The 16,792-nt window shown below is 60.8% G+C and overlaps 1 protein-coding gene across 5 annotated transcripts in view; it reads left to right on the forward strand.

Annotated features, from left to right (window-relative positions):
* The window catches only part of AGAP3 (ArfGAP with GTPase domain, ankyrin repeat and PH domain 3), a 46,781-nt gene extending 30,804 nt beyond the window's left edge, over positions 1-15,977 (forward strand). Inside the window, exons 10-18 of one of the 5 annotated variants that reach the window (XM_066385283.1) lie at positions 145-249; positions 5,985-6,153; positions 10,354-10,473; positions 11,903-12,040; positions 13,634-13,788; positions 13,872-13,962; positions 14,136-14,358; positions 14,934-15,189; positions 15,288-15,975. In XM_066385283.1, the coding sequence (XP_066241380.1) occupies positions 145-249; positions 5,985-6,153; positions 10,354-10,473; positions 11,903-12,040; positions 13,634-13,788; positions 13,872-13,962; positions 14,136-14,358; positions 14,934-15,189; positions 15,288-15,494 (1,464 nt within the window). In that variant the 3' untranslated portion in view covers positions 15,495-15,975. Of the gene's footprint in view, positions 1-144; positions 250-5,984; positions 6,154-10,353; positions 10,474-11,902; positions 12,041-13,633; positions 13,789-13,871; positions 13,963-14,135; positions 14,359-14,933; positions 15,190-15,287 lie in introns of all 5 variants that reach the window. The other 4 variants (XM_066385280.1, XM_066385281.1, XM_066385284.1 and 1 more) reach the window with 4 other exon arrangements.
* Positions 15,978-16,792: the final 815 nt, after the last annotated feature.

Genomic DNA, 16,792 nt, shown 5'->3' on the forward strand with positions numbered 1-16,792 from the left:
GTGGGAGGGGGAGTAGAAGGCCAGGGCCCTCCTGGGGTCTCTGTGCCCTTGGAGAGGCCCAGGTGGAGGGAGGGATGGGAAGACAGGCCCCCAGAGAGGTGGCCTTGGGGACTGGTGCCTGTCTGATGCAGCCTCTGTCCTCAGGGCATCCTGCTGAAGCGGAGCGGGAAGTCCCTGAACAAGGAGTGGAAGAAGAAGTACGTGACGCTCTGTGACAACGGGCTGCTCACCTACCACCCCAGTCTGCACGTGAGTCCGGGTGTGGGCCGGCCCCAGGGGAGGCCGGCGCGGCAGAGGGCCAGGTGCAGAGCCCAGGGGCTGACCGTGGGACCCAGGGGAAGCAGTCCCTCGTGTGCCCAAGAGGACTCTTACTCGAGTTAGGGAAGGATCTCGCTTTGGTGATCTGTGAACTGCACAGACCCTGACCTGGGCCATCATTTACCCTAAAGCACCGGGTTGTGTCCAAGCCAACATGTTGGCGAGGACTCTTACCCAGGGGATGGTCACCTGGACCAGGCTCCTGTGGGCAATCAAGTTCTGTCCACATCCTACATTCTTGTTGTTGGAAGAGCTGCTTGCATCTGTATACACAGAATTGCTACAGTTGGGGGTGCCCACATTGCCAGGCAGGTGTCTTTAGGGAGCCGCTCCCATGGGGGACCCTGGGCCTGGGACCCAGAGAGGGGCACAGGGCCTCCTGGGAGGAGATGCACGCAGGAGCAGTGTCTGTGGGCAGAGGGGTCTGGGGGGTATGTGGCCTATGGCCTGGGGGGGTCCCAGTGATGGTAGAATGTGGCTCCTCACCCTCCTGTTCCCCTCCCCTCCCTGCATGGCTCCAGCACACAGCTGTCACCAGAATCCATCTCTGTCACCACCCTACTGTGGGGCTAATGAGTTCTCTAGTGGAGCCCCTCAGGCTCAGCATGCGGGCAGCCCCACCCCCGGCCCAGGGCCTGCCTTATGGGGTCCGTTGCCTGCCTTTGCATCTGCACCAGGCGTTGGGGAGGTCCCAGCCGAAAGGTGATAAAGTCCCTGGTTCTGGCCACAGCCGGATCCTGAGGATACGAGGCAGAGGGCTGGTGTGGGGAGAACCAGCAGGCAGTCCCCTTGCCGCCTGGCCAGAGCCCAGCCTGGCCCATATTTGATTCCTTGGGCACTGGCCCTTCCCGTTGGCCCAGGAGACAGCACTAGACTCTTTGCTCCTGGTGAGCCTGATCCCACAGGGTGGGGGCTGCTGTCGGGACACCTGGCAGTCGGAAGAGGGGCCACACTTGGGTGACCCTAGATATTTAGTACAAGGGCTCCCCAGCACTGTCCTGTCCCCCACGCCGGTCTCCTCACACTCAGATCTGGTCCTGTCCTGAGCTGGTGACAGCACGAGAGACAGGAGGACTACAGGAAAAGGCCCAACTCTGAGGCACATGGGTCTCAGGAGGTCGGGCAGCCTGTAGGCACAGTTACTATCGGAAAGAGATAAAGGACCGCAGGATTCCGTAGCAGAGTGGGCCCAGGGTCACCAGGTCCAGGTCCAGGCCAGGCCAGGCTGGGCCCACACTGGCGCCTCTCAGCTCCTCCCCCCACCCCCAGGCAGGAGGCAATGCCTTCTGCTTAGGCTCTGTCTTGTCCACTGAGCAGGGGACTGGCTTTTCTGAAGCATCCATTCCCCCTCACCGGCATGTGTGTGGGGGTGGGATGGAGGCCCTTAGCTTTTCCCTTTTGCGTCACTCCTATTTGGTCCTTCTGCCTGTGCTGGCTTAGCTGGGTGCTGCACTGTCCCCTGATTGTGGAGGAAGCCCCCGGTGAGGGGAGGGGTCTTGGGACAGAGGAGAGGGCTGGGGCTGGGTTGGGAAGAGAGGGTGAAGGCCCGAGGGAGTGAAGTACACATGAAACTGCAGAGCCTGTCAGAGTCACCCAGCCAGGGGCTGGGCTATGACCGGGACCTGTGACTTGACCCTAAGCATTCCCCGAGCCCGCCCTTCAGAGCTTCCTGAGAGTCCCTGGAGAGTTCACATCAGGGCAGGTGTTGCCCAGACTTACTGTCACACGGAGGTGGCCAGCCGGGCATCTGAGCTCCTTGGAGGCCCTCCCAGCACTGCATGTGCTGAAGTGTGTGTAGCATAGAGTGCTCAGGGGCCTGGGACAGGATCTCAGGGGCTCTCAGGCCTGCCTCTACTCTTTTGCAAGGTGAGCCTAAGAGACGGGTGGGCTGTCGGCCCAGCATGCCGGGCCCCAGCAGGGCCCGCTTTTCCTGGGGACAGGCCAGGGTGGAGTGGGCAGCACCTTCAATAGCCTGCGCCCTCTGGCTCTGGGGTCTGAGTGCAGGTCCTTCCCCCATACTGGATGCCAGGAGGAGCTGGCGCATGCGGGTGGTGACATCACGAATCAGATTCAGACCTGTGGTAACGATGGGAGGCCATGTGGAGGCCCAGCTAGGGGCCCAGCGTGCAGCTGCGTGCACAGGCCTGGGCTTGCTCCCAGCAGGGCTGCCTTGCTTGGGCCACTCCTCCTCCTCCTCCTGCTCTTTCCTCCTCCTCCTCCTGCTCTTTCCTCCTCCTCCTCCTGCTCTTTCTTCCTCCTCCTCCTCCTCCTCCTCCTTCCTCCTCTTCCTTCCTCCTCTTCCTTCCTCCTCCTTCTTCTCTTTCCTCTTCCTCCTTCCTCTTCTTCCTTCCTCCTCCTCCTCCTTCTCCTCCTTCTTCCTCCTCTTTCCTCCTCCTCCTTCCTCCTTCTCCCCCTCCTCTCCCCCCCTCCTCTCCTTCGCTCTTCTTCCCTGAGTGCCGCTGCACTCCTGTGTTGCTAGCTTACCTGCCTCCCTGTCCCTCTGCCATCTTCGCCAACCTGAGCAAGTTTCTCAGTTGCCAGCCGGCAGCTTAGCAGGTGCCCCGCTGGCCTGGGAGCCCCCATTAGGGTGCCATGCCGTGTGGAGGAAAGGCCTTGGGGAACTCCGGTGGGCACTGTGCACAGAACTCCCGGCCTAGCCAGCCCTCCTCAGTGATGGCTCCTGCCCGAGACCCAAGGGCAGCGTGCTGGTGACCCACCTGCTCATGGCGGCTGGTCTGCTGGCAGGGCTGCCTAGGCGCACAGAGGAAGGGCCGCAGGCCGGTCCCAGCCTCACGCTGGATCCTTGTCGGACCCAAGAGAGCCCGCCACAGTCTCCCCCATTTTGCAGCCAGCAGAGCCGTTCACACAATCACCTTCTGTTAATTCTATCTGCAACATCAATTAAATTGTTTGTAGAAACTAATTGAATGTGGCTTAATCACACATCTTAATAGCTTTCCACGCTCTGAACTCGTTGTTAATTCCAGTAATAAAATGAGATGAGAACGCTGGCTGGGTAATTAGCGAGGAGGCTGGGGAAGAAATGGCTGTTTGATGGTGGGTAATAAAGGCGGCCGCGGTGACCGCTCTCCTGAGCCGCCACCGCATTCCCCATTCTGCTGACGGAGGGAAACGCTGCTGCTCTGCCCGATGCTCTGTCCCTGCTTGGGCAGGCCAGGCTCCATCTCCTGGCAGTGCGGCCTTGACCTGGCCCTGCAGAGCAGAGCAGAGAGCCCCTGACTGCAAGGTCAAGGTGCGAAGGGGCTGGTCCTCTCCCCTGCTGTCAGGGTCTGGCCCCGTGGCCTGCACCGAGTCGCTCTGTGCCATTCTTATTGGCATGGGGTCAGCCTCTACTGCTACATCTCGGCCCAGGCAGCCCAGGGCTGCCACGGAGCCTGTAAACGGCCACCACTGCTGTGACCTTCTTGTGAACTAGAGCAGCCCAAGCCCCTCCCCAAGGAGAGGGATAGCAGCTGTGGCTCAGACCCAGCCAGCTGTTGAGTTATCTGGGGCAGCTGGTTGGAGCTGTGGGTGTGTGCGGGCACTCAGGGTGGGTCCATGCAGGGGCCGAGCCCACGGGATGCTGGGGCTAGGTACAGGACGCTTCGGGACAGGGATGTCACCCATAGGATGCTGGGCCAGCAGTGGCTGGAGAAGGGACAGAGTGGGCACTGGGGCGACTTTCTGTTTCCTTCCCTGCCACTGTGATGAGGCTCAGCGCTGGGGACTGAGGCCTGGGGCTCAGCAGTGTTGGCGTGAGGGTGTCAGAGGGGTGTCCCATGGGTGGTGACTGCTCAGTGACGTCTTAGTGACAATGTTCTGTGGTTCTGGGACATGAAGCAGACACCCTCAGAGTAGCGTGGGCCTGAGGCCAGGCACTTGGTCCTGTCCCTCACAGAGGACTAGGTGGCAGGAAGGCACGGACATAGCCTAGAGACACACACTTCTGGAAGCTGCTCTTCCCTTGGCTGCCTGGCCCTGCCAGTCCTTCCAAAGGGCTGTCTGCCCCTCAGAGTGTCAGCCTCCTAAAGAAAAAAAGGTGATCACAGGCCCGGCCAGACCTCCCCATGGTCCTCCCTCTGGTCCCCATCCTGTAGTGACATCCAGCCCAGTAACAGAAATGTAGGAGAGAGGCTGGCCTCGGGTGCTGCTTTCTTGTCCTCGCTCCTCTTCCTAACTGGAGACCCCCGCTTTCTCTTGGCTCCTCGGGCCAGGTGACCCCTTTCCACCTGATACCCTCTTGGTCACGCCCAGAGGGGCGGCAACCTCCATCTGCATCTTTAAGCAGGGACACTGTTGTTCTTCCCTGAAGCTAAAAGGTGAGAAGGCAGGAGAAGGTCTGATACCCCAAAGTAGGTTCAGATAGGAGGGCTGGGCCCGTAAGGACATGAAGTCTGCGTCTGAGATGGCACTCAGGGGTGCTCTCTGGATGCGGAATGTCCCAGAAGTGCTCCTGAGGGAGGAGGAGTTGGTCATGAGTCTAATCAGTGGGATTCTGTGCTTCTCTCAGGGACACCCCAGTGGGGAGGAATGTGGCAGAGTGGCTAGGCCCGGCAGAGACCCCCCAGGCAGGGGCAGGGATAAGGCTGTGCAGTGCAGCCCCTGTGGCCACTCCCCAATGGGCACTCAGGCTGAGGTAGCAATGCTGGGGACAGTGATGTGAGGCACTGTGCTAAGGACTGGGCACTGTTTGGGCCCTAAAAGTTCTCTGTGCCTCAAGGGGTGGAGGGAGTTTCTGAGGACAGGGCTGCAGTGCCTGGGGAACCTTCTCATGCCAGGCAGCAGCTGTGCCCTGGGTCCCCAGGGTGCTGACCGGAAAGCGAGGCGGGGGGATCGGTCTTTAGTGCACGGCCTTGGGAACTGGGGAAGCCTGGGCCTGAGTCTGGCTCCACCACAATCCGCTTGTGCGACGGTGGGCAGACTGACCTTTGTCAGCCTCAGTTTCTGCATCTGTGGAGTGGGTGGTGTGAAGGCTGTATGAGATGAGGTCGAGTATAGACATGTAGCTCCAGTCCAGTGACTGCCTGGCCCTGAAGTGGGAGGGAGAGGTGTGATGATGACACTGGTATTATTACTGCTGGTGGACAGATGCTTGTACCCACTGGTGTCTGTGACACCAGGGGCCTGTCTTGTCATTTATGGTAACAACAGAAAGAATAAATAAAGGCTTCCCTTTAACTACCAATTGCTGTGAGGTGCTGTGCTAGGGACTGGGCACTGTCTAGGACCTAAAGGTTCTCTGTGCCTCGAGGGGTGGAAGGAGTTTCTGAGGACAGGGCTACAGTGCATGGTGCTCAGCAACTCGGCCTGGGGAACTGCTCATCCACATCCCGTGGAAGCTCCCCTCTCTTGTTGGCTCTGGCTTCGCTCTCCAAGTCTGGTGTTTGGCCTCCTTTAAGTACCTCCTGGGAAATCTTCCCTAAAGGAGGCCCAAGCCTCAGCTCCCCTCTGACGCTGCCCTGCTCCTGGCTATGTGCCCCCAGCCACACGTGGCAGGGTGTAGCTCTAGGTGTGACCCAGACTTGGGCGCATCCTGTGGACCTCACAGTCCTGCTCTTCTCCCTGTGCCACCCAGGCAGCCCAGCAGATGGGCCTAGGGGCTGACAGAGCACTGCCCCAGAAGGACCTGTTCTAATGGGTTGTCTGTCTGCCCGCGTGACCCCTAGGACTATATGCAGAACGTCCACGGCAAGGAGATAGACCTGCTGCGGACGACAGTGAAGGTGCCCGGGAAGCGGCTGCCCCGCGCCACGCCAGCCACGGCCCCCGGCACCAGCCCCCGGGCCAACGGGCTGGCCCTGGATCGGAGCAATACACAGTTGGGCGGGGGCACAGGTGAGGTGGCTGCTGGGGAGTGGAGGGCATCGCCTCCTTTTCTGGAAGAGTAGGGGGGTGCTGCAGCGGGATACGGAAAGGCGTTCAGGGGCCTCACTTTTCAGCGGGGTCCTGCAGGCTCCAAGCACGTGCCCGGCCTTGGCTTCTGGAGCCGCTCAGCCAGGCGCACTGGCCAACACACTGGCCTTGTAGTCAGAGGCAGCGGCCCACATACAGCCCTACAGGGGAGCTGGAAGGCAGGATGGGCCAGAGAGCCTCAGGCCAATAGGTAGCACCAGGGACCCCAGACCGTCTCTGGAGGCAGGTGATGGTGGGGCAGGACCATGGGCACACAGGGCCAGCATCTCAGCCCAGATGCCCCAGGGGGAGAGACAGGGCTAGCGGGGGATCGAGCTCCATGGGGCCCACCTGGCAGTGTCCTCAGTCTGCAGGGAGAGGCAGGGCCTTTGCTCAGGGAAGACTGAGTAGAGAGACGCTGGGGGCCCAGCCGACACTGCCACGTGACCAGGGGTCTGGAGAAAGGAGCTGGAGCCTGAGAGTCTGAGCTGAGACGGGGCAGCGACTCCTCGGCCAGTAGGTCTCTGTCCAGATGAGGCGGGCTTGGGTGAAAGGCACTGTGCCTGTCCCCCTGGCCTCTCTAGCTCTAAGCCGCGCTGCTCCGCGGGGGCTGACCCTCCACACCCAGTCCCTTGCCCCAGATCTAGCTTGGCTTCTGGATCTTCCCAAGATCTTGTGTCCCTGGTGTTGTCCTAGACAACTGGGCCCCATCTTCTCGTGGCCCAGACAGTCCCGCCCTCCCATGTGCTGCCACCATGTTCCTGCCCCAAGGGTTAGCTCAGCACAGTGTGCTGCCCTCCCCCTGATGTGGGAATTTCTGCTGTCACAACGAACATTCTGTGGACAGGGGCTTGGGTCCTTAGAATGGTTTGGATAGATCCCAAAGAACTGTCCCACTCCAAGTGCTCAAAGGGCTGCACACTGAGGAACCCGGGGTTAAGGAAGGTAGGCTGCACGGCGGCTTTCCCGAGTGTGCCCTGCGTTTGAGGTGAGGGGACCTGCGCACCAGGCATCTGGCATGGCGTGTGTGAGGCCCGGGGGGCACTAGAAGGGGCTGGGGCACGAACCTGCCCCGAGGGTTCTGCCTGCCAGGCTTCACTTCCCAGCCCTGTGAAGGTGATCTCACCCCCATCGTGTGGCTAAAGAGACGTGGGCACAAGGGCTCAGAGAGGTCCGGTAACTTGTCTGTAAAACCCCACAGTGTGGCAGAGCGGGGTTTGCACCTAAGTGTTCTAGCCTTTCCCATCCCGAACTTGGAAGCCCCTGGGCTGTGTAGAGGGACAGCCGCTGTGGGTGAGGGGAGGAAGCTATGGCAAGACAGACAGCCACCATCGGGGCAGGTGCCTCCTGCAGGGGCTCATGAGGGGACATCTGGCTTGATGGCACAACCAGAGGCCATGTACTGTGCCCAGAGGGCAGTCAGCGCCACTGGGAAGCCCCTGGTGTGTGGAGGAGGGGGCTGGAGGTCAGCCAGGGCTCCAAGAGCTCTGGCAGAACTGTGTGGGGACGGTGCGTACCAGTCTCTGGCCTGGCTTGCTTTCCCATGCCATACTGGAGGAGGAGGAGAAAGTATAAATGCCCCAAAGGGAAATCTTCCCTGGAAGGCAGGTCACCAGAGAAGCCAGGCTGTTACCCCAAGGGGAGGGGAGCAGTAAGACCACTGCCTGGTCCCATTCCCGCACAGGTAGCCTCCACCTGGGGGGCGGGTGTGGCGCAGGCAGGAAGGGGACACACGCGTCACACTCACCCGTGTCCTTACCAGTGCCCAGGGGCGTCACACTCACCTGTGTCCTTACCAGTGCCCACGGGCGTCACACTCACCCGTGTCCTTACCAGTGCCCACGGGCGTCACACTCACCCGTGTCCTTACCAGGGCCGTCACACTCACCCATGTCCTTACCAGTGCCCACGGGCGTCACACTCACCCGTGTCCTTACCAGGGCCCAGGGGCGTCACACTCACCCGTGTCCTTACCAGTGCCCACGGGCATCACACTCACCCGTGTCCTTACCAGGGCCCACGGGCGTCACACTCACCCGTGTCCTTACCAGTGCCCACGGGCGTCACATTCACCCGTGTCCTTACCAGGGCCGTCACACTCACCCATGTCCTTACCAGTGCCCACGGGCGTCACACTCACCCGTGTCCTTACCAGGGCCCAGGGGCGTCACACTCACCCGTGTCCTTACCAGTGCCCACGGGCATCACACTCACCCGTGTCCTTACCAGGGCCCACGGGCGTCACACTCACCCGTGTCCTTACCAGTGCCCACGGGCGTCACACTCACCCGTGTCCTTACCAGGGCCCACGGGCGTCACACTCACCCGTGTCCTTACCAGGGCCCACGGGCGTCACACTCACCCGTGTCCTTACCAGTGCCCAGGGGCGTCACACTCACCCGTGTCCTTACCAGTGCCCAGGGGCGTCACACTCACCCGTGTCCTTACCAGTGCCCAGGGGCGTCACACTCACCCGTGTCCTTACCAGTGCCCACGGGCAGGCGCACTGACTCCCTGGGACACTGGGACGGCTTCCGCCTGAGCCCGTGTTCCCTCCACCAGGCGCTGACACCAACCTCACGCACACTCACACGTCTCCCGCTCACCGGGCGATGTTAACATCTCATTATCTTTGTTACTGTAATTACATTATCCGCTGCTTTATGCAGAATTATCCTCCGAGGACTAATTGATGGCTCCATGTTTAATTCATTAATCATTAGCATCAAATTCGACAATTACAGTGCACACTGATTGTGGGATTGCAGGCGTAATGAGGGGAGAATTAACAAAGAAAAGGGAAAGCACGCTTCCTCCCTGGGGTTTTGGGTTGGGGGCTCGGGAAGGACGGTGGGCCTGTGATCTCTGGGTGCAGTGGGGATGTGGGGGTCAGATTTAGGACCTGGGAGGGGTTGGGAGCAGGAGGAGAAGCAAGGTGTTGGGGAAGTTAGGAACTGAGCGGTGCCCTGCCCCTGAGAAAGGCTATTTGCAGGGACCTGGGCCCGAGCGAGAGGGGGGCAGGCCTTGGGAGATAAGTGTTGCCGAGAAGGGACTGGGAACAGGGTGGACTGGCTGCAGTCTCAGCGCCACGTTGCATGTTAGTAAGCACCTACTGGGTGCTCTGTCTTGCTTGGGTGTGGTGACAGATACAAGAGAGACACAAAACTTGCCCTCTAGCTTGGTATCATGCTGTCCTGATGTGTGGCTTGCTCCTTGACCTTCTGGTGGCTTCAGCTCAGTGCTTCCTGTCCCTAAGCTTCCAGGACTCAGCCTGTGCGCTCACACGGCTCGGGTGCGGCCCCATGTCTGCTGCCTGTGTGCTTGCGGGGCTGGGGTGCCGCCCGTGGTTGCCGCTTGCTCTCTCCAGCATTGTGCAGCGTGCGGGCCGTCTCTGCTTCCTTACCAACCTCCAGGTCCTTGGCTTTCTATCAGTCACCTCGAGCCTGGCCTGCCTGTCCTGAGACCTCCCACGGCCACTGCCTTCTGGCCTCCGCTGGCCGTACTGCCTTAGGTGGGCTGAGGGGGGAGTGCAGCACTGGCCCTAAAGTGTTAATGGGCTCCGAGGTCCTGTGGCTGTCCCCACAGGGTCCCCACTAGGGGCCGTGTGCCCAGCCAGGGAGCAGGAGAGTCTGGAGGGCCCGACCCTGCCCTTCCCGGGCCGGTACTCCTGCAGCCTTCGGCCCCCTTGGGTTTGCCATCCTTCCCTGATGGGAAACGAAAGATTAATTTTCTCCAGCCCAACGAGATAATTACTAATACTAATTAGACATAATTACTTGAATTTGATACACTTATTTCTCATCAGAATGGCAGCAAGGCCAAGGCAAAGCAAACAGCATGTGCTGAGTGGAATGTGGGTGCAGGCGCTGGCCAGAAGGGAGAGGGGCTCTGCGGGGGTGGGGGTGCTGGCACCACTACCCTCCCACACTTTCGGGTCCCAGGGAAGGGACAGAGGTGTGTGCCTTCTTGTGCATAGGGGGGCAGGTGGGACCAGTCACCTCCTAAGGCCTGGAGGCCCTGGGTCAGGCCTCAGGGTCTCTAATGGGCCTGGTTCAGGACCTGCTACCCAAGCCCCCTTCTCTCCCACGCTACCCTGTTGTCAGGAGAGCCCTCCCAGTCTGACCCTTACCCCTCACCCGCCAGGTGCCCCCATCTTGGCCAGCAGCCCCGCCTGGGCTGGCCCGCAACCCGAGAGGCTGCACCAGCGCTCCTGCTCCATGTCCAGCGCTGACCAGTGGAGTGAGGCCGCTGCCCTGCCCCCAGGTACGCAGGGCCGGCCCAGGGCCAGGAAAGCAGTGGGGCAGGGACCCTGGCCTGGGTGGCTGTGTGGACAGTGTAGTCCCTGGCCAGGGGAGCGGCCCAATGGGACCTGCGGGGACTCTAGCCCTTCTCCAGCCTCCACTTGTGCTGCGGCCCCCGCCCTCAGGAGTGCCAGTGCTAGAGACCCCTGTCTGTCGCCCACTGTCCCCTAGCAGCGCTGGTGGTGACTCCCACCCTATCAGCCCCCTGTGCAGCGGCTCATCAGCCTCCTCTTGGAGGGGGTATCTGAGGCTCGGGGCTTTAAACACGTTTTGAAGGCAGCGACTCACCTGCAGGGAGAGGGGGTCCCACAGACGGGATCCAGAGAGTTGTCCAGAAAGGCAGTGTCCCCACCCCTGCATCTCAGATAGGTTGAGCCCCCTCCAAAACCACCGGCATCTTCTCTCCCCCTCCCACCCTCTTTCCTTGGCTCTTCATTTTCTCCCCCTTGTCCACTTTGGTATCTTACTCGCATTTCAACTCTTCCTTCCCCTTGTTCCTTCTCCCTGCTCCTTCAGTGTGCATGTGTGCGTGCACGTTCCCCCTTACCCTCACCTGTACTCTAGTCCTTAGGACACAGACCCTGTGCAGTTCCGAAGGCTGAGGAAGGTGGTGCAACTCAGCCGCCCTTCCTAAGTGAGGGGCTAAGAGGAAGGAGACCCCAGGGGACCAGAAGGTGGGCTTCGGCCCTACACTGCCCCCACCCCCGCTGAGCAGTACTTGCCTCCAAAGGCCTCTCCCAGGGTCTCCCAGTCCGGGCTGGCCCCCAGCCTAAGCTCTGACCCAGAAGTCACCCGGTGCTCACGGCACAGGGACTTCACCCAGCTCCTGACCCAAGTCCCAGTCCCCTGGGAACTGAGTGTGTGGGACCTGAGAATGGGAGCCAGGGCCCTTCCAGGGTCCCCATCCCCAAGGTCTGTGCTGGCCTCGGGTTGGCCCCTCCCTGCAGTCTGAGAGGGGGAGGTAGGGAGGGCAGGAGCGTGTCTGCCTCTAATGAAGTTTGACATTTAGTGGCGAGCGCCGGGCGGGGTGTGGGAGACAGGAGCTTGATTAGCGCGCTCTAATTGACAGTAATTAGGCAGCTCCCTGATTGTTTCTAATTCTGCTATTAATCGTGAGGAGCGGGGAGTGTGATTGAGGATAAATTTGGTGCGGAGCCGGGGCTCCAGCTCCCCATGAGTTCCTTGGGCCGCCTTCCACACTACAGGCTGCAGAGGCCCGCAACCCCCTCGCCCCCGCCCCTCTGCCTGATGCCCCACACCCCCTCCTCCAGAGGCGGGCAGGCTCCTGCGGGCTGGGTTGGTTGGGCAGGTGCCTGCCCAGGGTGGCTCCCCCGGGGGCGCTTGGCCCCACCCTCCTTGCCACCCACACATCTCCACCTCTCCCCTCCCAGCCAGTGGCCCAGCTGAGGTGCTCAGTTCCAGCCCCAAGCTGGAGCCTCCCCCATCTCCCCACTCCAACCGGAAGAAGCACCGGAGGAAAAAGAGCACCGGGACCCCCCGACCAGACGGCCCCAGCAGTGCTGTGGAAGGTTAGGGGGACCCGGAGGGAAACCGGGCCTAGGAGGTGGGCAGGGGAACTTGGGGATAGTGCCCTAAAGGTATTAGGTGAAGCGCTTTTAGTAATGAGTCCTGGTTAAAGTAGTTGGACTCCTTCCAGTGATCTAGACCTAGTTAGTATCTCAGAAGAGCTTTCTTCTGCCTAACCTGACCCCTTTCTGTGACAATATGAGCTTGCCTCTCTCTTTCTAATGGAAGGGAAGGATCACAGGCAACTACTGCAATGGCTCTTCCAAGACTTGCAGAGCAGGACCTGTTTTCTGTGTCTCTTGTATCACTCACGGGGTTTAATGAGTGCTGGGCACACACTAGGTGCTTAATATGCATGTGCTGATGGACTCTCTCTCCTTGGTCAACTGCAGCTAAGGGGTCCCAGCCCCTCCTTTTTCCGTCGCAGGCCCTCTAGCATAACCTTTGGCCCCTGATCGCTCCGCCTCTCTGGTTTCTCCTAACGGGTCTTCAAGGTGTCCCTCTGCTCAGTCATTGCACTCTCTGACATGGATACCTGGTTTGTCACTTTTGTCCTGATTGTCCAGGCTGGAGTGTGGGTAGGAGGGTGGAGACCACCTCCATGGGAAAGAGCCCCCCTTTCTTAGTCACTCTTTGATACAGTGATGCTCAGTGTTCCTGGGGAACCAGTGGTGAGGAAAGGCCATGTTGGGAGAAGGTGAGTTGAGCGTGAGTGTAGGGAGAAGGGCCGGTGCTGGTGTTTTCTTGGGAAGGCAGTTTTTTTAAGGGAGGACTTCCAGGGGATGTCAGTGTCATTGAGGTGAGAGGCTGCCCTGGACAGAACATGTGGCTCAGGCCATTGCTTTGGGCTCAGCCTTGGGCCTCCAACAGGTACCAGAGCTGTCTCTCGGTGCTTACAACACATTCCCACTGCTCATGAGGGAGTCTCCACCCATGGGGCGGTGACCTTTGGGAATGAGGTTCATGTGGCTGTCTTAGGTGGGGCAGAACTTAGACCAGGTGGACCGCATCACTTGGGGTCGCAGTCTAGCCCACAGTGCTGTCACTGCAGGTGTCCTGGGATCCCGATCTGCTCATACATCCTAGTTCTGGAGAAAGCCTTTCTCCCCATCCACTTGCCCTCCCTGCCTGTCTATGCCAGGGTAGTGGGGGAGGGGCCCCGCTCCCAGGAGCCCCACGCTAACGCCGTCAGGAATATTGGGTTTAATGAGCTGCAAAATGAGGCGGCTGCAGCTGACATGTACGGATGGTGCCCACGCCTGCCTCCCCCAACACTGCCTCCTCGTACCCATCGCTCCTTCCTTCCCAGCTGCCCAGCCCTCCTCCAGGGAGCACCCCAATTTCCAGAGCCCTGCTGGCAGGGCCAGAGATGACGATCTGTGTGCCCCATGTTCCCATGCAGGCCCCACAGGTGGTCAGGGAGGGAGGGCTGAGGTCCCACATCACTCCTGCAAGTGTGCTCCCTCCCCCCTTGCAGGTCGCCCTGGAGAGCGGGGCCCTGGAAGCAGGTGGTGGCTGGGAGAGAAGGCGGGCTGCAGGGCGCTGTGCCTGCCAGGTGCCTGCCTTGCCAGTGGTAAATGCTCTGTCCCCCACAGAGGCGGAGGAGTCCTTTGAATTCGTGGTGGTTTCCCTCACCGGGCAGACGTGGCACTTCGAGGCCTCGACTGCAGAGGAGCGGGAGCTGTGGGTGCAGAGCGTGCAGGCCCAGATCCTGGCGAGCCTGCAGGGCTGCCGCAGTGCCAAGGACAAGGTGGGCCCGGCAGCCTGGACGGGGTGGGACCCGAAGGTGACCTCGTGACTGACCAGCCACCCCTGTCCCTCCCGCTGTGCCAGACTCGACTAGGGAACCAGAACACAGCCCTGGCTGTGCAGGCCGTGCGCACCGTGCGGGGGAACAGCTTCTGCATCGACTGCGATGCCCCCAGTGAGTGACGGGCCGAGGGCAGGGCTGGGGTGGCCCAGGCAGCTCAGAGAATGTGGCACGTGCTCCACAGAGAGAGCCTGACAAGAGGCTTCCTGGGGGCCCAGGAGATGGGCAGGGAGGAGGACTGCGCTGGCAGCTGCCATGGCTTCACCATGCGTCTTCTCCGTACCTAGATCCAGACTGGGCCAGCCTGAACCTGGGGGCCCTGATGTGCATTGAGTGCTCCGGGACCCACCGGCATCTGGGGGCGCACTTGTCCCGGGTCCGTTCCCTTGACCTCGATGACTGGCCACCGGAGCTGCTGGCCGTCATGACCGCCATGGGCAATGCCCTGGCCAACAGCGTCTGGGAGGGGGCTCTGGATGGCTATGCCAAGCCCGGGCCTGATGCCTGCAGGTGCGTGGACGGACCCTAACGCTGACCAGGAAGGGAGGGGATGGCAGTGCTCCTATGCAGGGAAGACTGAGGATGGTGTCTGTGCCAGAAAGGTTAAAAGCGGCAGTTGCCGCGCTTGGCAGTTGGTCCCTTGGGGTCCCCTCCCCCTCCCTGCCTGTCACTCAGACGCCTCACAACAACAGGCCCTTTCTGAGTCTTATCACAGGTCAGGGGCCAGCAGCCAGCGCATGCGCAGGGCCCTATCTACACCGCAGCATGAAGGCCGGAGCCTGCGCTCCGAGATGGGGAGAATAGGTGGCAGATAGGGCCGTGCCGAGCCCCCCACCCTTTTGTGCTAGCAGGACCCGATAAGCAGCCACACGAGCCCACCCGGAGTCTTCCTGTCCTTGAGGCCCCTACATCCCCACTGCCCCCAGGGGCCCCCTTCAGCGTTCCTTCCTTTCAGCTTCTTCCACAGCCCCTCAGCGTGCCTGCCTTCCCTCAGGCTTCTCCCATCGTCCTTCCTCATCCTCCTGGGTGGGGGCCACCCCTGACCACCCTCCCTCACTCGTGCCTCGGTGGGCCTGTGCTTCCAGAGAGGAGAAGGAGCGCTGGATACGTGCCAAGTATGAGCAGAAGCTCTTCCTGGCCCCGCTGCCAAGCTCGGACGTGCCGCTGGGCCAGCAGCTGCTGCGGGCCGTGGTGGAGGACGACCTGTGGCTGCTGGTGACGCTCCTGGCCCACGGCTCCAAGGAGGAGGTGAACGAGACCTATGGGGACGGGGATGGGCGCACGGCTCTGCACCTGTCCAGCGCCATGGCCAATGTCGTCTTCACACAGCTGCTCATCTGGGTGAGGCCCGGGCTCCCCTGCCCTGCCAGCCTTTTCCTCCCAGCGCCCGTCTTTCCTGCCCCATCATGTCAGCCGTGACAGTGTGCTTTCCTCTGCAGTACGGAGTGGACGTGAGGAGCCGGGACGCCCGGGGCCTGACTCCACTAGCCTACGCTCGCCGGGCCGGCAGCCAGGAGTGTGCGGACATCCTGATCCAGCATGGCTGCCCCGGGGAGGGCTGTGGCCTGACACCCGCCCCCAGCAGAGAGCCTACCAACGGCACCAACGCCTCTGCTGAGCTGCACCACAGCCCGAGCCTCCTCTAAAGCCCAGGAAGAGGGCCGAGGGGCCAGGACTCCGTAACCTGGGGACCCTCCTGCCTCCAAGCACTAGGGGAAACAAGGACACAGAGACTGAGGTGCAGGGACGTGCAGAAAGGAGGAGAGAACTGCCCAGAGGAGAGCTGAGGGGAGCTGCTCAGGTGTGGCGGAGAGGGGGGTGCAAGTACTTGGCTTCCATCCCTGCAGTGCTACTGGGAGGGGACAGGACCCTTTGGAGGTGCCTGTGAGGAGAGGGGAGCAGGACCTCTCCCTCCTCCAGATTCCGACCTTTCTGTGCCAGCCCCTGCCAACCTGCACCCCCACGTGGAGCCTGGCTAGAGCACAGGTTGGGGTGTTGGATGAAGGGGTGATCTGTGATTCCTGTGTAAATTTGTACATTGGAATATTTATGTTTCTGTACAGACTTAGTGTGTGTGTGTGTGATGAGCCAATAAACCTGTGTGGCCTCATCACCCCTCTTCTGTCTCTGCCCTCCTCAGGGGTCCCTCCCCTCTGCCCTGGCCTCTGACTTCGACTCGCTCAGCTCTGGGGCTGCTCCCTCCCTCCCCATGGTGAGCCTGGGGCCCCATGGCCTCCCCTCGGCCCTGTCCTGTTGGGGTGCAGCTGAGTCTGGCAGGGAGTCTGGGTGGGAGGCAATGTAGACCCTCAGATCTTCCTGCCACCCTCTGTTCTCACCCCCAGGACTTTTCCTGCTAGCCTTCAGTCCCATTCTACCCAGTAACTGCCATGCTGGTCCTGGCCAGGGTTACTCAAAGGGGGCATAAGCACTGTCCCCTTCTGAAGAGCCTGGGAACCAGCCCCGACAGCCAGGTCTGCAGTGTGGCGTGCGAGTCCATGCTCAGGCAAGTGCTCTGGAGGGTGGAACTTCTCCCTGGACTTGTGCCTACCTAGGCTTTGTTTGCTTCTTTTTAAAAGAATTTTCATGAGTTTATTTAAGCCACACTGACAATTGCTAGGAAGCAAAGTCTCAACAGGTTGAGCATTTTCTCAAATACTCCCTAAGCTTCGCTTCTGGGGGGAGCGCTGAGGGCAGGAGGGTTCCCCTTGATGCCCACCATTTGCCAAGCTGGGGCAGACCCCAGAGCCTCTGCCTCTCCCTCTGTCCCTTCACTATGCTGGAAAGACCACCTCGGGGAAACCCCCCTGTACCTTTTCTTGAAGGATGACAACTTGCTAAGTTAGGGTCCCTAACGTACACTAATGCTGTTCAATTTGCTCACAGAACTCCAACCCAGTCTCATTCCTGTCTCCGTAGCTTCCCCTACTGTACCTACCCTTCCAGA

The sequence above is a fragment of the Saccopteryx leptura genome, chromosome 5 (genome assembly GCF_036850995.1).
Source record: "Saccopteryx leptura isolate mSacLep1 chromosome 5, mSacLep1_pri_phased_curated, whole genome shotgun sequence".
In the NCBI taxonomy this organism is placed as follows: Eukaryota; Metazoa; Chordata; class Mammalia; order Chiroptera; family Emballonuridae; genus Saccopteryx; species Saccopteryx leptura.